General features: G+C 44.6%; 1 protein-coding gene across 5 annotated transcripts in view; it reads left to right on the top strand.

Moving 5' to 3' along the window:
- Nucleotides 1-23,519, top strand: part of ITPR2 (inositol 1,4,5-trisphosphate receptor type 2) — a 467,841-nt gene that overhangs the window by 402,140 nt on the left and 42,182 nt on the right. For all 5 annotated transcript variants that reach the window (XR_011030536.1, XM_068277594.1, XM_068277593.1 and 2 more), the window contains 2 exons: nucleotides 3,213-3,408; nucleotides 14,318-14,407. Coding sequence is in view for 4 of the 5 variants with exons in the window: in XM_068277594.1 (XP_068133695.1) it covers nucleotides 3,213-3,408; nucleotides 14,318-14,407 (286 nt within the window). In the remaining variant the exon portion in view is untranslated. The remainder of the gene's footprint in view (nucleotides 1-3,212; nucleotides 3,409-14,317; nucleotides 14,408-23,519) is intronic.

Genomic DNA, 23,519 nt, shown 5'->3' with positions numbered 1-23,519 from the left:
TCCTGAGATATTTCTTGGCCCAGTCTTGACGTTTCAGCTTGTGTGTCTTGTTCAGTGGTGGTCGTCTTTCAGCCTTTCTTTACCTTGGCCATGTCTCTGAGTATTGCACACCTTGTGCTTTTGAGCACTCCAGTGATGTTGCAGCTCTGAAATATGGCCAAACTGGTGGCAAGTGGCATCTTGGCAGCTGTACGTTTGACTTTTCTCAGTTCATGGGCAGTTATTTTGCGCCTTGGCTTTTCCACACGCTTCCTGCGACCCTGTTGACTATTTTGAATGAAACGCTTAATTGTTCGATGATCACGCTTCAGAAGCTTTGCAATTTTAAGAGTGCTGCATCCCTTTGCAAGATATCTCACTATTCTTGACATTTCTGAGCCTGTCAAGTCCTTCTTTTTGACCCATTTTGCCAAAGGAAAGGAAGTTGCCTAATAATAATGCACACCTGATATAGGGTGTTGATGTCATTAGACCACACCCCTTCTCATTACAGAGATGCACATCACCTAATATGCTTAATTGGTCGTAGGCTTTCGAGCCTATACAGCTTGGAGTAAGACAACATGCATAAAGAGGATGATGTGGTCAAAATACTCATTTGCCTAATAATTCTGCACTCCCTGTATACCTGACACTACCTCTCCCCTAGCACACCCCTGTATATACGCCTAACACTAACCTTCTCCCCTTGTACCCCTGTCTATACCCCAAACTGCCTTCCCTAGCATACCCCTAAAATACACCTAACACACCTCCTTTAATATACCCCTTTTTAGAAGCCTAAAACTAATGCACCTCTTCTAGCATAGCTGACCGCCTCCCCTAGCATACCATCTCTATAAGCCTAACACTAGCCCCCTACTCTAGCATACCCACCTCTATAAGCCTATAACTAACTCCCTACCACTAGCATATGGCTTTCTTTATGCCTAACACTAACCTCCCCTCACCTAGCATACCATCTCTATAAGCCTAACACTTGTCCCCTACCCTAGCATACCCACCTATATAAGCCTATAACTAACTCCCTACCACTAGCATATGGCTTTCTTTATGCCTAACACTATCCTCCCCTCACCTAGCATACCATCTCTATAAGCCTAACACTTGCCCCCTACCCTAGCATACCCACCTCTATCAGCCTATCACTAACTCCCTACCACTAGCATATGGCTTTCTTTATGCCTAACACTAACCTCCCCTCACCTAGCATACCATCTCTATAAGCCTAACACTTGCCCCCTACCCTAGCATACCCACCTCTATAAGCCTATCACTAACTCCCTACCACTAGCATATGGCTTTCTTTATGCCTAACACTAACCTCCCCTCACCTAGCATACCATCTCTATAAGCCTAACACTTGCCCCCTACCCTAGCATACCCACCTCTATAAGCCTATCACTAACTCCCTACCACTAGCATATGGCTTTCTTTATGCCTAACACTAACCCCCCTCCCCTAGCATACATCTATCTATATGCCTCACAATAAGCCCACATCTGTAGTATACCCCTATTTATACGCCTAAAATTAACCCCCTCTTCTAGCATACAGCTGTCTATACACCTAACACTAACTCCCTTCTTTTCTAGCATACGGCTGTCTATATGCCTAATACTAACCCCCTCCCCTAGCACACCTTCTATCTATACACCTAACACTAACCCCCTTCTCTAGCCGACCACTATCTATATGCCTAACACTAACTCCCTACCACTAATATACCCCTCTCTACATGCCTCACCATAACACTAACGCACTTAGCTCTGCTATATTATAGCAAACCCTGCTGCCGATATCCAGCGCTCGGCTATTGGTGTTTGAGCCCCGGCACCACATAGTTGTCAGACCTGCACCTGCTTTGTACCTGCATTACTCAGATTCCAGGTGGTGAGTAGGGAGGTCTCTGCAGCAACTAGCGATTCCTCACAGCTTGATTTCTGTGGCGATCAATTGATGTATAACAGATTGGTTTGATTGGCCAGTAATGTCTACTCAGCAACAAGTTATGTGTTGTACTTTGGTTTGTAGCATAGGGCCGTTATGTAAAGAATATGATGCACATCTAACAAATAGCATAACTGCCATTATGCAAGCATGGCATGTGATGCAGCTTTTACTAGCATTATTGGCTGGCCTGGTCAGTCAACAATGTACCAAATAGCTGAAATAGCTGAAATGTATGGTGCCTGCTCTTACATTGTAACGCATGATTGGAGCTGAGTATCGAGCGCATTCAGTGTTTTCTTGTGAGCCTGAGCTCAGTAACTACACTCAGAGGCCAGTATACGAATTGGAAGTAGACAGTAGACCATTATGAAATGTTTTCCATTCTGCACTTATTAAAGTATCAATACTCTAGGCTCAGGCTAAAGGTGCAGGTCAGATCTAACATCTGAGGTCTAAGTGTGCTCTGCTTGCATCCAAACACTATGGAAGGTTAGACTGTCACAAAAGGGTGAAATAGCAAACCTGGCAATATTCCACATTGATTTCTCCACTATAAACCACAAAGGCTTTTGAAATTCTGACCACTATGACTGGGACATTTACAGAGAATCGTTGTGCTAGGGGTGTGGTGAGATCTTCAGTGATGTCATCTTTGTTTAGGAGTTCTTTCAGAGGTCAGTGGCACTTTAAGCCATGAGTAGAGGCCTTGTAACTACAGGACAGAGGTTGCAACGTTTATTGGGAGCAGTTACAAAAGGGGGGCTCCATCTGCCGACCCTCATTAGTGTTCAGTGGGGGCTACTAACCAAATGGTCCAGCCCAGTGCTTCAGAGTGGCTGTATCTTCCCCTTGCCCTCCATGCTGCTCTGCATACCTGTGCTCTGTAGCTGGATCCATCTTGCTGGGGAAGGGGCCCCTGGCTGCTGTGCACCAGGGCTCCTAAATGAGACTGATACTGGGTGAGATGAACCACCACTGAACATCCATTAAAATAAGCCAAGCATACATGGGTCAATAATAGCTCGATCTGGAGAGTAATTCATCATCTGCAATTGAATATTGATTGGCCAGCAGTAATTGATAGTGCCACCCTGTCCTCTTGGCCTTGTTTACATTTCACCAGAGGAAGCGAGAATGAATCGTACTGCGAGCTTTGCACAGTTTAATGCAGTGCAATGACATGTGACCATCCTGCTGTTGTAAAGCACTCAGTAGCTTTTATTTTTGGGGGTACTAATAACATTTTGATTTTTCCCTAGTTGTTTGATCTGGTCTATCGAGAAGAGACTTTGTTGAATGTCATAAAAAGTGTCACCAGGAATGGCCGCTCCATCATCCTGACTGCAGTGCTGGCGCTGATCCTCGTCTACCTATTCTCCATTGTTGGGTTCCTCTTCCTGAAGGATGACTTCATCATGGATGTTGACCGGATAAAGAACAGGACGCCGGATCTAGGTACAGAGAATATCAGGGGTGGGGAATGGATAGCAGATTGCTGTAGAGATAGCCAAACTAAAATAAGTAACCAGAAAATTAGTGCCTGAGATGTGAACTTATCAAAAATATTCATCGGGGTCCAGAAGTAAACTTGTTGGTAGACGAGTACTTCTCATCCTCCAAAGACAAGACAAGTAACATTTATATTGCGCTTTTTACCTGGCGGACTCAAAGCGCCAGAACTGCAGCCACTAGAACGCGCTCTGTAGGCAGTAGCAGTGTTAGGGAGTCTTGCCCAAGGTCTCCTACTGAATAGGTGCTGGCTTACTGAACAGGAAGAGCCGAGATTCGAAGCAGTGATATGGTTGGTAGACAGGTACTCCTCCTCCAGCAGTGATATGGTTGGTAGACAGGTACTCCTCCTCCAGCAGTGATATGGTTGGTAGACAGGTACTCCTCCTCCCCCAGCAGTGATATGCTTGGTAGACAGGTACTCCTCCTCCTGCAGTGATATGGCTGATAGACAGGTACTCCTCCAGCAGTAATATGGCTGATAGACAGGTACTCATCCTCCTCCAGCAGCAGTGATATGGCTGGTAGACAGGTACTCCTCCTCCAGCAGTGATATGGCTGGTAGACACGTACTCCTCCAGCAATATTACTAGACGGGTACTCCTCCTCCTCCAGCAGTGATATGGCTGGTAGACAGGTACTCCTCCAGCAGTAATATGGCTGATAGACAGGTACTCCTCCTCCTCCAGCAGTAATATTGCTGGTAGACAGGTACTCCTCCTCCTCCAGCAGTAATATGGCTGATAGACAGGTAGGTTCTCCTCCTCCTCCAGCAGTGATATGGCTGGTAGACAGGTACTCCTCCAGCAGTAATATGGCTGATAGACAGGTACTCCAGCAGCGATATGATTCATGGAGATATACTTATCATCATCCAGCAATGATCAGATCGTTAGACAGGTGCTCATCATTCTCCTGCAGTGATTAAGTTGGCAGACAGGTGCTCCTCCTCCTCCAGAAGTGATCAAGTTGATAGACTGGTGTCACTCCTCCTACAGGAGTGATCAGGTTGGTAGACACATCCTGCTTCTCCCCTAGCAGTGAAAGGGTTACCACACGCCTTGGTTAAGCTGTTCCTCTGCACAGCGGTCTAGTGAGAAGTTTCTTAATCCCAGAATTCTCTGGAGGCTTCTCAGGGCAACGTTAGCCGCTCCAATAACAGCAGAGCGAGAGCTAATTTTACAAGATGATGCGTGTAGCTGGGAGAAGAAGACAGAGACCCCTGTGTAGTCCCTCCACCAGTACCATCCTGCAGCCTCCTCCAGTACACTGACACAGGCTTCATCCCACAGCCAAATATCCTCTGATAAACCCAAGTGCTGGACGTGTGGAGGGATGATATGTCATTATACCGTACCTAACCGATATGTCATTATTGCCCATATTTCCTTTTAATCCATATGTGGCTTGTAGATTTGGATGTAAAATCATCCCATACATTGAAGAAACCTGTCGCACAATCTGGTCTGTCCAGTCACATTCCCACTGTGGTAATTGCTGGCGATATTGGTGTGTAGCCCCCTTTAGATTCAGGGAATAGATTGAATGAGCTACAGGGAGTTTTTGATGAGTAAATAATGACCTCAATTTACTAAGATTATTCTGGTGATAATTAAGCCTCATACACACGCTCAACAAAAACACAATTATCAAACAACTTTTGTTGTTGAAACAAACCAAAAAAGTTGTTTGCTATTGTTCAAACAACTGATAAGACGCAGATCAAGTCAATCCAACTGTCAATCCAACTCGCACCACTTGCAAGTGATTGACAGCGGCTGCTCGCGCAGGCCGTCCTCTGCAGTAGAGGGGACCAGGAGCCAGCGGCTGAGTGCGGAGCTGCAGCAAGGGACATAGCGGCTGCAAGGGGCTAGAGGAAGCCCCGGGTAAGTAAATGTCTTTTTTTTCAGCTGCTTTGACCTTCCCTCTAAATTATCAACTCTGCAGTTATTCTTACATGCAGTAGACAGGTTGAAGCTCCACCCCTCCTGCTGCCTCCTCTGCCATGCCGATTACAGCTATCCTGTGTAGACAGCCAGGGTAGGAGAGATTGGCTGTGGCTGGATCTGTGTGTGTGTATGAATTAATTTGTGTGTGTATATGTTATATGCCAATTAGCAGAGCTGGCGGGTTGTTAACCCCCGATCTGCCGCATACAAAGTGTATAATACACTTTGTTAAGCTAACAAAGTGTATTATACAGGCTGCCTCCTGCCCTGGTGGTCCCAGTGATCGAGGGACCACCAGGGCAGGAGGCAGCCCTTCTAGTAAGCACAAAAGCACACTGATCCTGCCCCATAATCGCCCACAGCACCCCTCAGACCCCCCCCCTGATCACCCCCTCAGACCACTGTTTGCACCCAATCACCCCCCCAATCACCCATCACCCCTGTCACTATCTGTCAGTGCTATATTTTAGATTAAGTCCTAAACTGATCACCCCCACCACCCTCAGATCCTCCCCAGACCCCCCCCCCCCCTTGTACTGTAAACATCTATTCTCCCCTGTAATCACCCACTGATCACCTATCAATCACCGCCTGTCACTGCCACCCATCAGATCAGACCCTAATCTACCCCTTGTGAGCACCTGATCACCCGCCCACACCCTCAGATCGCCCGCAGACCCGCCCTCAGATCACCTCCCAAGTGCATTGTTTACATCTGTTCTCCCCTCTAATCACCCACTGATCACCCATCAATCACCCCCTGTCACTGCTACCCATCAGATCAGGCCCCTGCGGGCTTCTGATCACCCGGCCAAACCCTCACCCGCCCCACCGCAGTGACAGAATTTTTTTTTCTGATCACTGCTGGTCTCTACGACTTAAAGTGAACCTCCAGACTAAAAATCGACTCAGCCGCATTGAAAAGGCTTGGTGTTTCTTTAACAGTTTCACAGCATCAGAACTTTGTTTCTCTTATACAAGCATCATTTTTAGCTGCACAGAAGAAAACTGCCTGGGCTTTTTTCCCCTGATGCTGTGCAAAGCATGATGGGATTTCTGATTTTGTTGTTCTCGTTCTGCTGTTTTGGTGCAATTTTTTTTTTTTTACATTTTGAATTTGACATTTGAAGCCTAGCGTGTGCAGCTGGCAGGGGTAATCAGGACACAGGACAGTTGGAACTGTGTCTCCTGCTCCTTGTCACCTCCTTTTAACCAAAAAGATGGCTGCCCCCATGACAAAGATGGCAGCCCCCATGAATCACAAACATTTGCCTGTTCTTTTAAAACAGGGTGGGTAAGAGATTATATTACCTATTTATTCTAATTAACATAACTAATGTAACTTGATGACAGTATGTTTGTTTAGGCTGAAGTTCCCCTTTAATTGTGGCTGAGACCAACCGTTATGCCACACAATACGCAACCGCCAATCCAAGAAGCTACCATGCCCAGCCTTTTCGGTGGAAACCACTCCAAGTTTCCGAACGTAACATTTTTTGGGGCCTTCTCCTTAACATGGGTCTAGTCAAAAATAATGTATTGCGGTCTTATTGGTCTACGCACCCAATACATCACATGCCGATGTTCTCTGCTGCCATGTCCAGGTCACGATTTGAGAACATCCTGCGCTTCCTGCACATCAGTACCAATACAACCTGTCATCTAAGAGGCCACCCTGCTTATGACCGGTTCCACAAAATTTTGCCCCTCATAGACCACCTGTCATCAAAATTTGCAGATGCTTATACCCCTGAACAGTCATTTTGAGGCATTTGGTTTCCAGACTACTCCTCACGGTTTTGGGCCCCTAAAATGCTAGGGCAGTATAGGAACCCCACAAGTGACCCCATTTTAGAAAGAAGACACCCCATGGTATTCCGTTAGGTGTATGATTAGTTCATAGAAGATTTTATTTTTTGTCACAAGTAGAAAATGACACTTTGTGACAAAAAACAATAAAAATTAACTTCCGCTAACTTGTGACAAAAAATAAAATCTTCTATGAACTCACCATACTCCTAACGGAATACCTTGGGGTGTTATCTTTCTAAAATGGGGTCACTTGTGGGGTTCCTAAACTGCCCTGGCATTTTAGGGGCCCTAAACCGTTAGGAGTAGTCTAGAAACCAAATGCCTCAAAATGACGTGAAATCCTAAAGGTACTCATAGGACTTTAGGCCCTTTAGCGCACCTAGGCTGCAAAAAAGTGTCCCACGTTGTATCGCCGTACTTAGGAGAAGTAGTATAATGTGTTTTGGGGTGTATTTTTACACATACCCATGCTGGGTGGGAGAAATATCTCTGTAAATGGACAATTGTGTGTAAAAAAATAAAAAAATTGTCATTTACAGAGATATTTCTCCCACCCAGCATGGGTATGTGTAAAAATACACCCCAAAACACATTATACTACTTCTCCTGAGTACGGCGATACCATGTGTGACACTTTTTTGCAGCCTAGGTGCGCTAAGGGGCCCAAAGTCCTATGAGCACCTTTAGGCTTTAAAAAAAAAACATTTTTTTTTTGCCAAAATTCATGTCTTTTTTTATGAATATAATAAAAACTAAAAATCACAGCAGCAATCAAATAGCACCGAAACAAAGCTGTATTTGTGACAAGAAAAGAAGGTAAAATTCATTTAGGTGGTAGGTTGTATGACCGAGCAATAAACCGTTAAAGCTGCAGTGGTCTGAATGGGAAAAAAGTGTCTGGTCCTTAAGGGGTTTTAAGACTACAGTCCTTAAGTGGTTAAAATGCTTTACTTCACATAGCAGTCTGTAGTGACACTCCACTTAACGACAGCTCAGGCCAGGTGATAACTTCTCACACACTTAACACTTAGAAATATGTTATTTTGAGGATTGAAACCTTTACTTTAGAAATCTTTCCTTAACTTAAAGAGAGAATTTTTAACTTTAGGTTTACCTGAGGTAAATTGTTTAGTGAATACTACATGCTTTATCACTTTCGTGATAACAGTAAAAACAGCTCAGAAACGTTACTAAATACAGGAGATGAACTTAGTGAATTGTGGCCTATGTCTTCAGCTGTTTATACTGCAGGAATAAATTGCTAATCGTATTTTAGCTTGTTTGCATCTGTTTATGTGGGTACATAGCATTTTAATGCCTCAGTGTTTGTAAAGGTGCGTACACACGCACTACTGTAACGAACGACGGGTCCGTCAGACTCCCCGCTGGACGGGCGTTCTGCCGACAGTAGAGCGTGTGTACAGTCTGTTTCTGAACTATCCGCTGAGCAGATCGTTCAGAAACAGCCTTATCAGTCTGCTGACAGACTGTACACACGCTCTACTGTCGGCAGAACGCCCGCCCAGCGGGAGGGTCTGATGGACCCGTCGTTCGTTACAGTAGTGCGTGTGTACGCACCTTAAAGAGAAACTCCAACCTAGAATTGAACTTTATCCCAATCAGTAGCTGATACCCCCTTTTACATGAGAAATATAATGATTTTCACAAACAGACCATCAGGGGGCGCTGTATGACTGATTTTGTGCTGAAACCCCTCCCACAAGAAGCTCTGAGTACCGAAGTACTCTGGGCAAACTGCCACAATGTAACAATGTTCACAGACAGGAATTAGCTGTTTACAGCTGTCTCTAACAGCCAAAACAGGAGCAGCTACATAACCTGCCCACAGTAAAAATGTAACCATGTAATAAATGTCAGAATGTAAATCGGGGAGAGGAAAGATTTTACAATGAGCAAACACTGACTAAATCATTTATACATAATTATGGTAAAAAATGAAGCACTTTTTTTACTACATTATTTTCACTGGAGTTCCTCTTGAAGCGATACTGCCAAATGGGTGTGTCACAGTCTGCTGACAATCACAAAGAGCAAATAGAGTAACAAGGGCTCTATGTAGATAATTATTCACATCATAGTTGGAAAGAAGTGCATTTTCAGCTATGTGTCTCCAATCACATTAAAGAGACTCCGTAACAAAAATTGCATCCTGTTTTTTATCATCCTACAAGTTCCAAAAGCTATTCTAATGTGTTCTGGCTTACTGCAGCACGTTCTACTATCACCATCTCTGTAATAAATCAACTTATCTCTCTCTTGTCAGACTTGTCAGACTTGTCAGCCTGTGTCTGGAAGGCTGCCAAGTTCTTTAGTGTTGTGTAATGTATTTTATATGTGTGGACATACTGTACATCAACCTACTTCCTGTTTTGGTGGCCATTTTGTTTGTTTATAAACAAACTTTTTAAAACTGTTTTTAACCACTTTTAATGCGGCGAGGAGCGGCGAAATTGTGACAGAGGGTAATAGGAGATGTCCCCTAACGCACTGGTATGTTTACTTTTGTGCGATTTTAACAATACAGATTCTCTTTAAATGATAAAAAGACGTGTGTAGCACTAGTTTGTTACTTTTCTCTAATGCAAGGTTTTGTACAGTTGACACAGGCTGCTTAAAGAATAACTCTAGCTTATGAAATGATTATACACATTGTTATAATGAACATTGTGGAGAAACATCAGATTTACAAGAACTGTATCAAGGGTTTAATAAGCTCCTTTATAAATAAAGCGGACCAAGCTCTGTGCTGAGGAATGTGAGAAAGATGGATATAATGGGAGGGTGTGAGGCAGCGGCACATGACACACAGTGAACTGGAATACAGCAGAAAGTGGGTAACAAAATGGACAGAATACAGTATAAAAGTATGTGACCCACGGCCCACAGTAGCCTGCCAATAGGCCTGCACCAACCTGTGAAGCCATTATTCACCTATCGATGGCTCGTACTGCACCACAAGTATTACACAGGGTCGTCAAAAAGATTCCATTCTTCCACATATAGTATACTTTACAGTAAAGCTGAGGCAGACTGGTCAAGAATCGTTAGATACTCACCTATGTGGATGGAAGGCTCTGTGTCCCTCCATTAAATAATTTGACCAGCAGGTCGAATATGTCTTTGAACCTCATCTGCCAGCCTATAGAAGTACCTGCGTCCACTCATACTTCAGAAGATGTGGATCCAGTCTGCACATGCGAGAGTCCATGCTTGCACATGCGCTGTATGGATGCCCCTGTCTTCGGAAGCATTCGGGAATGCGAGTACTGCTGAAGCCTTCCGAGGAGTTTTTTGAAGGCGTGTAATTTGAACAGGGAACATCAGTGGAACAAGAGGATGGAGAAAGTAGAAAATACTAAACCATTACAAATGAAAATAAAGTGGGGTATTTGCACTAATAATCACAAAAAAGGAGGAAAAAATCTAAAAAAAAAATATTATTGAACACAAAAATAAATATCACCAATCATAAAATGCTGTTCCTCAGATACATCGACCTCCCAGTGATCACCTCCCGCCATATATCTTAACCCAGCACCTTTCAGCCACACACATACAATTTTAATTGAGGACACAATGGGGCCAGATGTCCAAAAGAGAGGACGGAGATAGGTCAGTGGTGAAGGGTCTATGGGATCCAGAGACATCCCTCTACAAAGGTGAGTATCTTACCTGAAGCGGGTTTCCTCGCTCCAAGTTTGCATGCAAACAGTTCACAAACTCCGCCCTTAATTGCTGCCGCTCAGTAGCCAGCGATCATGCCTTTCTCAGTTTTTGATGAATTGCAATTTTTCCCCATGACCACCACAGTTGCTATATTGGCAACTTGCTGACATCCCACCTTATGAAGTGTGCACTCAGCACCTGCGTTCCGTCATTGGCTGTGCGTCTCTGACATCAGAGGTTGGTGGTCATCGTCCTAATGAGACTCGGCTGTATATTATCATTGCTTGTACTGTTATGAATAAGGATAGCGGAGCTGCATTGCTAGTTCAGCCGTTAGCCGCCTCTCTTTGTTCCAGTGTCTAGATTGTGGCTTAGCACACCTCAGGGCTGAGCGCAACACATCTTCCCTTTTGCCTCAAATCTTCAAAGGCGATATGATGGCCAGGCTCCGGCTGGGAGAAGCTGCTTTGCTTTGCGGGAAGTATAAGAAGATCTCGCTTTGAAAGGCCATTTAAACTTGCTCCGTGATACACGGCGTCCTAGGTGCAGAAATACTCTTTTGAACAATGTTTTAAAGCATATTATAAGCAAGAGGAAAAACAGGTTTCTCAGATTAATTGCAATACCTGATAGAATTACAGAGGGAACTTTTATTTAAAACTCCATATACAATTTTTATTTGGGATTGGCATGCAGTTAACATTAAGTGACCTTTGCCCGGTTCTTATTGTTTTCTAGGCCCACATTGGGGATAATTTCACGGTTTTCCTCTTCTCATGCGTGTCACAAAACACAGGAAGTGAGAAAAAACCTGCCCAGTGTGTTTGCAGACACGGGGAACAACTGAGTGTTTCCTTGCCCTTCTCTAGGGTTTCACTATAAGTTTTGAGTAGAAATTGGCCCTAACACATGTTGGAGTTCTCCTTTAAGTGTATCTATAGGCTGTGGAGCAGCAGATTTCTTTGCACACCTGATATAATAAATTACTCCTAAGAGCTGACAGTTCCCAAGGTTCAAGGAGCCACTGCCAGGCCTGTTTGTGAACTAGTTTCTGCCCCAATCAAAACAACCTATGACTCACCACTCCATCCCACATATACATGCAGACTGTATAAAGGGGACAAGAGAGGATGGGCAGGGTAGCAGCAATAAAGGATTACACTACAGTGGACATAGGAAAGCTGGCATAGTCTGTGCTTAGCACTGTAAACTACATGATTAATACAAGGGGTGCAGTATTGCACCCTGCACACTAGAAGGCACTCCAGAACTTTGCCTGGATGTCCTGTGTTTAGAAACAGCCCTGCTCACAACTTCTCTCTGCCACTGTTCTGTATGGCTGTTTATAGATTAGAGGTGCAGTTTGTGCTTCTGCCCACTGCTGCATACATTCACATTTATATTCTTCCCATGGGTTTCTATAGCAAATCAGAGCAAAGGAAAAGCCCTAATACGAAGTCCAGGTACACGGAGGGACTACCTTGTTTTAACTGCCCTTATATACCGGTATATTTTGTCTTCTACCAATATGTGCCTACCATAAACCTTGTATGAAAGGGGGGGGGGGGGGGGGTATGGTAATTGAGGAAATCTGTGACTATATGCAGGTTCAGAGCAGGCAGGGAAGTTGTGCTGAGTATTGTAGCATTTCACCCACACACTCTGATAATGGAGGATGTACTTCTTCCCTCGCAGGTAATGTAGGTGTAATGGTTAAGGGCTCTGCCTCTGACGCAGGAGACCAGGGTTCGAATCTCGGCTCTGCCTGTTCAGTAAGCCAGCACCTATTCAGTAGGAGACCTTAGGCAAGTCTCTCTAACACTGCTACTGCCTATAGAGCGCGTCCTAGTGGCTGTAGCTCTGGCGCTTTGAGTCCGCCAGGAGAAAAGCGCGATATAAATGTTATTTGTCTTGTCTTGTCTTGTCTAATGACACGACTAGTCTAAAGACCATGCAGGAAAAGTATCAGTATTTCCAACAGTGTTTTGGGGAGACACAATGTCGAAGCTCTGCATACATAGAAGCCCAGATGTTCAATTATTAATGTCATGGGCTGTATGCACTTTACATTGCATGTGTCGTACTTATGTCTTGGCCTCCTATGTATAAAAGCCTTATTCCTGGGAAAAAATGATTGTACTTTTCTATGCTGTGGTAATGTGTTAGAATGTCTTTTGGACTTTTATTGTCCCCACAATGTGTCCAGACAGAATGTGGGGACATTTTCTGAGGATGACAGTGACAGTAATAAATAAAGTTTTTGTGAAGAATGGAAGAGTTAGAATCCCATATTTTGTGTTATTCTAGTTCCTTGTTTTGTGCCCTCGGGTGTACAGTTTTCTTAGTAAGCTGCTTCCTTGGAACTGCTGGGTATTCGGTACTAACGGTGGTATCATGCACAATTATCTGTGCATGTACTTGTTGTGAGCAGGTGGATCCTATTGCAAGATACTACATGCAGCATCTGCCCACCACACAACATGCTGTGTCAACAGCTAAATAAAAGCACTAATGTTCGGTTGCATTATGCAGCATCTGAATAGCAGTTAGCAGTCAGTTCCTTACAGATTGGCAGTAACGTGCACAGTTACTGCTTGGTAACACAAGCAGTAACACAAGGGTGCTGAGGAAATTTAGACACTGGAAATAGCTGCCAATAGAATATCGGTAAAATTACTGATATTCTACTGCTAGGCAGTGGTAATTTCAATATCAAAATATTGGTACATTTTACGAATATTTGGCTATCACAGAACCTAACCCTATTTTCACACTAGCCCTCCCTTTGCCTAGGCCTATCCTTAACCAATCACCCCACCTATGCCAAACCCCAGCCTACCCCCACCCATGCGCCCCTCCCCACGATGCCTAACCCTAGCCGACACCCACCCATGCCTATCCTTGCCTTCCCCCAGCCCCCTGTGATGCCTAACCCGAGCTGACCCCCACCCATGCCTAACCAAGACCCCCTCCGCGTATGCTCACTGCGCCGCTCCAAAAATTACCATTACCATTGACTTCCGGTGCCGCATGCGATGTGCAATAACACACTGCAGCCTTTGCGTCAGCTAGAGCACTTCCAGAGCACTCCAGCCGCATTGCATCGCAAGAAGTGCGTAATGTCCTATTGGTATTAATGGGTCTTGCTGCAAATTGTGTTATGTGGAGATGACGCAATGCATCGTAATTGTAAAAAGGGGAACTTCAGAGATATGATGAATATTAGTTTATTGCCATCAGCGATAGCAGTATTTCCAAGTATGTTCTAAAATGGAAGACTTTACCAGTGGGGGCACAGAGAGCAATAAAATTCATCTTGTAATTCCAGTTCATACTCTTCAAAGATAAAAATATTTTTAAAAATCCTGGAGTGAAGTTGTAACCAGTTTTCTGTGTATTATTTCTAGACAATGGCCACGTCGGAGCATCTCCTCTAACGACCATGATGGGCTCATGTCAGGTGCATAACTGTCCATCAGCGACCCTCTCTGTCACAGGTCAGTACTGACACACCTCCGGAGATCCTGAAATTACCCATCACATTATTTTGTATGCTCTGTGGTGTCTCCTTTCTCATGTTTGTGGTTTGTTTGTTTTTAAAGACCTGTGAAGTACTGTTGTGTATTCATTTGTGATAGGCAAAAAATTCTCCTGAGCCCAGAAAGAGATTACACTAATCCAGTCACAGCTTCTAGATGCTGGTCAATGAACCAGCTGACAGCTAATTGATTGGCAGCTGCTGGCTTTGATTGGATCAAACGCTTTCCCTTCCACAGCCATCCCTGTGTTTAAAGCAAATCTATAACGTTAAAAAAAAGATACTTTGGTAGTGGGCAGGTTAGTCCAAAGGCATCCCAGGTCCTCCTTGAGCCCATCACTGCTACCCTGGTTTTTTTTCATGGCCACGCTCCCAAGCCCAGCGGTACAATGCATGAGGGAGTAAGGTCCACAGCCATGCTCTAACAAGGATGGGAGGGCGGCCACATATCTGACAAGCTCTTGTCATATGTTCAGAGGGTCCAGTGCTGAAACAGCGGACTGCAGGAGGATGGATTATCCAGAGGCTTCCTGCTACTGAAGTATTTATTGTTTACAATTTATTAAGGCTTGCACGTTTCCCAGTCCTGTGCAGCACTCAGTGATAGAGATCACTTTTATCCGTGTAGAAGACCCATGTGTGACTGATTTCAAAAATCACTTTAAAAGTGTTTGAGTTGTCCTCCCCTGCTTCCTTGTTTCTTATAGGTTAGTGGTGTAGCTCTGCAGCTGCGGGCCCCTGTGGGTGTGAATTGGATGCTGGGTCTGTAGCACTGTATACATACCAATCACGATATGGAACACCAAACCTGCTTTCCAGGGACAGCCGCACTATCAGAGAGACCTAAGCATGGGGAAGGAAGACAGTTTCTGAATTATCATCAGTGTTCAAAACCCATGTAGAGGTGATCATTACTGTTATAGCGCCAATGAAGGGGAACGTAGTGAGTGTAGGAGGGAACCCCACATGGGCCCCAGTGCAGTTTCTACCTCTTGCATCCCCATTGCTGTGCCACTATTTGCAGTTTGCACAGCTCTGTACACTGCATTAAATCTTTCCCGGAAATAGGACTTTATTGCTTTCAATGTGGTGAGCTCGAAATTCCCCAACCCATTATTATTAGAAACCGTTTTCCTCACATTGTCACATTGTGATGCACAGATTGATGTATGAGTGCCCTCTCTCCTGCGCCCTGACCTGCAATATTCTGTTTCCAGCCTCCGTTTGGAGTTGAGTCACAGGAATTCTCTCAGATTCTCAACACCTGTGCCCTATGTATATGTTGTATGTAGATAGAATACCCTCCCCCCCCCCCCATGGCAGCTCCCCCCACAGGAACCCACACTCACAGTGTAAACCATTTGACGTCTCCGCTTTAGGAGAGGGGTTTGCTTAATTAGAAGCTTGTCCTTAAGTGGCGTGACGGGCTGTGATTGACGCTCACATCCCCCAAGGCCTCCTCATGATTGCTGCAGCATTTCCGCCACTGATTAATTAGTGCTGCTGTCCATCCCTCCTGGATTCAGTAACCAGACACCGTAGATCTCTGATTACCATGCTTGATACACAAAGAGCACCTGTCACAACAGAAGATATATTGTGAGCAAGATAGACTGCTTACTGTACAGCCTCAATGCCACGTCTCTCCATATGACCGCGACCACACTTCTCTGCCTTTGAAAGGGTTAAATCTATTTTCTATAATCTCCTTGTTTTTAACTTCGATGCTTTTTCCCCTTGGTTCTCCCAAGTTGGTTGCAGTTTGTTTTTTCGTACTGCAAACGGCATAAACAAGATAATTTGACAGACAGAGTAAATCAAGGTGCTCGGGGGGTAAACGAGGATTCCTCTCAAGGGCTTCAAGTGTTTTGGTTTTTTTAAACGCACGGCGTCTTCCCTCAGTCACCTTCACAGATGTGATCCTACGTGCGGCCTGCGGTTTCTCTCTCACAATGAGTAATTGATAGGACTCAGATGACTTTTCCATGTGACTTTGCTAAGCCTGATTATGTAAAAAGTGTGGAGAAGCTGCTGAAAAAACAGGAACTTCGTGTTAACATCTTGTTGGGAGAAAAGCTGCAGGGTCGGGATTTTCACCACTGAATGGCAATTTTGAAAACTTTGCTTGACTTGCCAGCTGCCCAGAATCCTGTCAAGGCAAGGGCATGTTTCTTGAGCCTAGAAGCCAATGACATCACTGAGAATGCAGCCTAACCATTCACTAGAGACCAGTGACATCACTGAAAATGCAGCCTAACCATTCACTAGAGACCAGTGACATCACTGAAAATGCAGCCTAACCATTCACTAGAGACCAGTGACATCACTGAAAATGCAGCCTAACCATTCACTAGAGACCAGTAACATCACTGAAAATGCAGCCTAACCATTCACTAGAGACCAGTGACATCACTGAGAATGCAGCCTAACCATTCACTAGAGACCAGTAACATCACTGAAAATGCAGCCTAACCATTCACTAGAGACCAGTGACATCACTGAGAATGCAGCCTAACCATTCACTAGAGACCAGTGACATCACTGAGAATGCAGCCTAACCATTCACTAGAGACCAGTGACATCACTGAGAATGCAGCCTAACCATTCACTAGAGACCAGTGACATCACTGAGAATGCAGCCTAACCATTCACTAGAGACCAGTGACATCACTGAGAATGTAGCCTAACCATTCACTAGAGACCAGTGACATCACTGAGAATGCAGCCTAACCATTGAATAGAGACCAGTGACATCACTGAGAATGCAGCCTAACCATTCACTAGAGACCAGTGACATCACTGAGAATGCAGCCCAACCATTCACTAGAGACCAGTGACATCACTGAGAATGCAGCCTAACCATTCACTAGAGACCAGTGACATCACTGAGAATGCAGCCCAACCATTCACTAGAGACCAGTGACATCACTGAGAATGCAGCCTAACCATTCACTAGAGACCAGTGACATCACTGAAAATGCAGCATAACCATTCACTAGAGACCAGTGACATCACTGAGAATGCAGCCTAACCATTCACTAGAGACCAGTGACATCACTGAGAATGCAGCCTAACCATTCACTAGAGACCAGTGACATCACTGAGAATGCAGCCTAACCATTCACTAGAGGCCAGAAACCTCAATGGAAATGCAGCCTAACCATTCACTAGAGATCAGTGACCTCAATTAGAATGCAGCCTAACTGTTTACTAGAGACCTGTAACCTCATTGCGAATGCAGCCTAACCATTCACTAGAGACCAGTAACAGCTCTGAGAATGCAGCCTAACCATTCACTAGAGACCAGTTACATATCTGAGAATTCAGCCTAACCATTTCATTACAGACCAGTAACCTCAATGAGCATGCAGCCTAACCATTCACTAGAGATCAGTGACCTTGATTAGAATGCAGCCTAACTATTTACTAGAGACCAGAAACCTCAATGGAAATCCAGCATAACCATTCACTAGAGAACAGTGACCTGAATTAAAATACAGCCTAACCATTTACGAGAGACCTGTAACCTCATTGAGAATGCAGCCTAATCGTTCACTAGAGACCAGTAAACTCAATGAGAATACAGCCTAACCATTTACTAGAGACCTGTAACCTCATTGAGAATGCAGCCTAATCGTTCACTAGAGACCAGTAAACTCAATGAGAATACAGCCTAACCATTCACTAGAGACCAGTAACAGCTCTGAGAATGCAGCCTAACCATTCACTAGAGACCAGTAACCTCATTGAGAATGCAGCCTAACCATTCACTAGAGATCAGTGACCTTGATTAGAATGCAGCCTAACCATTTACTAGAGACCAGAAACCTCATTGAGAATGCAGCCTTAACCATTCACTAGAGAACAGTGACCTCAATTAGAATGCAGCCTAACCATTTACTAGAGACCAGTAACCTCAATGAGAATGCAGCCTAATCATTCACTAGAGACCAGTAAACTCAATGAGAATACAGCCTAACGATTGATTAAGACCAGTAATCTCAATGAAAATGCAGCCTAACCATTCACTAGAGACCAGTAACCTTAATGAGAATGCAGCCTTTACCATTCACTAGAGACCATCAACCTTAAAGGATACCCGAACTGAGATGTGACATGATGAGATAGACATGTGTATGTACAGTGCCTAGCACACAAATAACTATGCTGTGTTCCATTTTTTCTTTCTCTGTCTGAAAGAGTTAAATATCAGGTATGTAAGTGGCTGACTCAGTCCTGACTCAGACAGAAAGTGACTACAGTGTGACCCTCACTGATAAGAAATTCCCCTTTTTACCTCTTTCTTGCTCTCAGAAGCCATTTTCTGCTAGGAAAGTGTTTTATAGTTGGAATTTCTTATCAGTGAGGGTCACACTGTAGTCACTTCCTGTCTGAGTCAGGACTGAGTCAGCCACTTACATACCTGATATTTATTAGCATGTCAGTTCGGGTATCCTTTAACCATTCACTAGAGACCAGTAAGCTCAACAAGAATGCAGCCCCAACCATTCACTAGTGACCAGAAACCTCAGTGAGAATTCAGCCTAACCATTCAGTAGAGACCAGAAACCTTAATGATAATGTAGCCTAACCATTCACTAGAGTCCAGAGACATCACTGAGAATGCAGCCCAACCATTCCCTAGGCACCAGTGACATTACTAAGAATGTAGCCTATCCATTTTCTAGCAAAAAAAACAAAGGAAAATCATAGAAAGGAAGTAGAATAGAAGCATCCCCCCTCCCCCGCAGCACCTCTAACTCCACCCCCAATCCCAACTATTTTCCTTTACATTTTTATTGAAACAGTGTTTATCTACATAGGAAGATCAGGGAGCTTTTTAATCCCAAAATGGCTCTGTGACACTTTTATCAAATAGGCCAAGTTACTTTCTTTTTCCTGAGCCATACAACTGAAGGCATAGTTGCTCTCATCCAATCCATTTCTGGGCCCAGCATTGCTAGCCCCAATGTGGTATGAGCCCAGGGCAGAGTGAGTGGTCCACCTAATCCCCCATAATCCTATAGTACAGAGCTTCACTACAGTACAGAGCACTTGGGGAGGGGTAGAGAGGTTGGGACCAGGGCAACGTACACAAGAACCTGCTGCACCAGTGTATTCAATAATAGGGCCTGTCTACAAAATTTGGTATGATTCCTTATCAGTGGCTGAGCAGATGCAGTCATTAGAACAATTGTGCAGAGAACAGAAAGCATTTTTAGTTGTCAGTCTCTCAGGACAGGGGAAATAAACGTCTCCCCCACGGGCCCCCCTGCTGCCTCTGGGCTCCTCTGCAGCTGCATCCCTTGCAGGGTCTATTGTTATGCCCCTGGTTTATTCCTGTGAGCCTGGTTTATGTAAAAGCATCCCTTCACACCCACTGACTGCTCTGCCTCTGACACAGGAGACCTGGGAGTCCTTGGGCTAGACTCCCTAACACTGCTACTGACTACTGAGCGTGCCCTAGTGGCTGCAGCTCTGGAGCTTTGAGTCAGCCAGGAGAAAAGCAGGATATAAAGGTTTTCTGTCTTGCTTTGACTTATAGCCTTACTGTGAGAGCAAACCTTTGTTTGCTCACCTGATACACAGTACACTTAAGTGAGCAGATTTAAACCTTATTATATACAATGGCCTTGTTTTTCCCACAGCCAATTTCACCTACTTGTATTTTACAACATTTGACTTCATACATGACAATATATTGATTCTAGCACACATTAATCACTATGCAGATAATCGGCTGTGATTACCAGGTATTGGAAGCAGAAATTGACGTACTGTATGCAACAACGCTCAGTGTAGTCACTAAGTATGTTTATGGTGTGTGTGTATATATATATATATATATATATATATATATCATAACAAGCAACTTTTGCACAATTTTTGAATATATTTCGACCATATGACAGGCGTTTATAAACCACACTTGGTGTACTGATGAGCACACTAGGTCAGTCTATTCTTTCTACACAACTCCATTTTGTATTTTCTTATTTTTCTTTCAGTGATTAGTTTATATTAGTCACCAATTTCTGTTTCTAAAAATTGCCGGAGTAGGAGCAGCGGTTAGATGGTGTCACTTTCATCTGAAGGGTGTTAATCTTTTATTTACTTAAACCAGGTTGTTTGCTTACTGACTGTTGTGTTGCCTTAAGGGGCCCATACACCTAACGATTTTCCCCCCGATATACGGCCGATTCGATCACAGTGATCGAATCGGCTGTAAAATCGCTGCGCACACCGCTGACAGAACGATTGATTTCCGTCCGAAATCGATCGTTCCCGTCGATCCGTCCGTGCGGAACATTTTTCTCGATCGCCGGCGGGTCGGAAGTGCGTCGATAGCGGCGTTCGAATGCCCGACGACCGACGCAATACAGCGGGTATACATTACCTGTTCCGGCCAGCGCGAGTCCCCGCTGTCACTGCTGTCTTCTCCGCTCTGGTCTGGTCTGGTCTCCGGCTTCACTTCTTCCTGCCCGGCAGGAAGTTTAAACAGTAGAGGGCGCTCTACTGTTTAAACTTCCTGCCGGGCAGGAAGAGGCGAAGCATGCCGGAGACCAGACCAGAGCGGAGAAGACAGCAGAGCAGGTAATGTATGCGGGGGGGGGGGGGGATGAGGGGGGAGCGGCGGCAGCACCACCACCACAGATTGTGAACGGTTTCAGGCTGAAATCGATTCACAATCTGTTTGCAGTAAAGGTGGCCATACGATCCCTCTCTGATAAGATTCGATCAGAGAGGGATCTATCTGTTGGTCGTATCTGATGGCAAATCGACCAGTGTATGCAATTTTCCATCAGATTAATGATCGAATCGATTATTTCTGACAGGTCTGGTCTGATTTTCTATCGTTTTCTGACTGATTTTCCAATCACTTCTATACAAAATCAATCAGAAAAACTATCGGATATTAGATCGGATTGAAAAGGATTGATTTGGCCGCCAATCTGACGAAAAAATTGCATCGTGTGTACTAGGCCTTATGCCTAGTACACAACATGCAATTTTGCGTCAGATAGATTGGTCGAATCGCTAATTTCCCAAAATTCTGATCAATTTTCCAATCACTTATGTACAAATTATCGATTAGACCCGTCTGACTGGAAATTGCATGGTGTGTACCAGGTATATGGCACCTGCTTAGTTTGCCTTGTTGGTGATCTGGAGACCAGTGACAGCATCTAGTCACTAGAAAGTAGTGGCATTAATCTAAATGAAGGTCTCATTAGAATTAGTTTGATTTATCTGTTTCTTTCTTTACCATATCATTGTATGGCCTTTCTGAACAATACATGTAGTTAACATCCAGCCTGTCTTCCCTCATATTACATATCTGTTAATCAGAGCAGAGTTGTCCACCAGTCTAGCTAGGCAGGTGCTTTGGGCCTAGTGGGTGTCAAGGGGCCCACCTGCCATCTTTACTGACCTCTCTTTATTTCATCTTAACAAAAAGACCACAAGGGGGCGCCAAATCAGCTACCTTGCCTCAGACCCCATTACATCTCCATCCATCTGTGCTGTTAGTAAGACTGTGCACATATGTGTGTTCATATGGCATTGTGTATATCCAGCCTTGTCAGGTTCCGTGGATTAGCAGCTGTAGTGTGATTGACATATTAGCGCTGTTGTAAAGTCTTGGCTGCCATCACTCGCAACCCACGTTCTCCCCTCAAATCACTTCAGCAGTCTTACAGCCTTACGGAAAAAATCATTTGAAAAGATGTCAATATTTTATGATGGATAATGGCCAGCAGTCGGTTCAGGCCAATGTGCAGTTGTGTGTTGCTGCCAAGTACTAGTTCTAGCTGCGGTATTACTGGTAGCCTATTCATGTCTGTAGGAGGAGGATCAGGTAATGTACCCCTTGGCTGTGAGGCTCTGAAAGCTACCTACACATGCTAGATATATGGTTGTTAATGATGATTTCTGGTGAAATCTAGTGTGAGCACAGATGTCTCTCCTCTGGCGAATTATATCCTATCCTGCCAACAGCTGATGTAGCTCTTGTTTCACTTGCTTGTTCCCCCCTTTGCTCTCCACAGTATGGGATAGGCTGTTCAGCAGAGAGGGAAGAGGGGCAAGAGGCTATATATTCTTCCCTATGAAGAGGGAGATAAAGCAGCAGACCACATGTACTCTCCTGTGCAGGAGATAAGGAGGGAAGTGGTTACATGTACTGTCCTATATAGAGGGAACGGGGAGAAAGGCAGCTGCATGTACTGTCCTATATAGAGGAAAGGGGTGTGGATGTATGTACTGTCCTATGGAGAGGGAAAGGGAGGGAGGGAGGTGGCCGCATTGGCCTGTTCTATGGAGAGGGAAGGAGGAGGGAGTTGGCTGCATGTACTGTCCTATGAAAATGGAAAAGGGGGGGGGGGGGGTGCATGTACTGTTCCATGGAGAGGGAGGGGGGAAGGCTCTCCACAGTGCAATGAAACAAAGCAGTCAGTGTGTGTGTGTGTGTCCCAGATACATAGCTTGCTTCATGGTGCCTGTTTGTCATACACTGCCGTGTAGCCACAAACCAGTCAGTCTGCCCATACTGACACATGCCCTCCTCTCTCAAACACAGAAGTAATACCTTACTTACTATAAAGCACACCTGAAGTGAGAGGGATATGGAGGCTGCCATATTTATTTATTTTTAAACAATACAGATTACCTGGCTGTCCTGCAGATCATCTGCCTCCACTGTGTTTATGGTGCAGTGTGAATTTGGCCTAATACTTTTAGCCATAGACCCTAAACAAGCATGCCGATCCGGTGCTCTGACTGATAGGTGTCTGATTCATACACTACTGCAGCAAAAGAGATCAGCAGGACTGCCAGGCAACTGGTATTATCTAAAAGGAAATACAAATGGCAGCTACCATATACCTTTCCCTTCAGGTTACCCTTAACCAGACACCTTTTGGTGTTCTCTCGAAGACATTTCACCACTCTTACCAAGCAGCTTCTTAAATACTAAAGGGTTGGAAGAACTGGCTAGACTGTGAGGCTGGGTTCACATATGACATAGCGTGAAAAAGTAGTGTTTTAGGATGGTGAGTTTGCAATTTTGTATT

This window comes from Hyperolius riggenbachi, chromosome 3, assembly GCF_040937935.1.
Source record: "Hyperolius riggenbachi isolate aHypRig1 chromosome 3, aHypRig1.pri, whole genome shotgun sequence".
Lineage (NCBI taxonomy): Eukaryota > Metazoa > Chordata > Amphibia > Anura > Hyperoliidae > Hyperolius > Hyperolius riggenbachi.
Note: the sequence above shows the minus strand (reverse complement) of the source record. Positions and strands in the feature narration are given on the sequence as shown.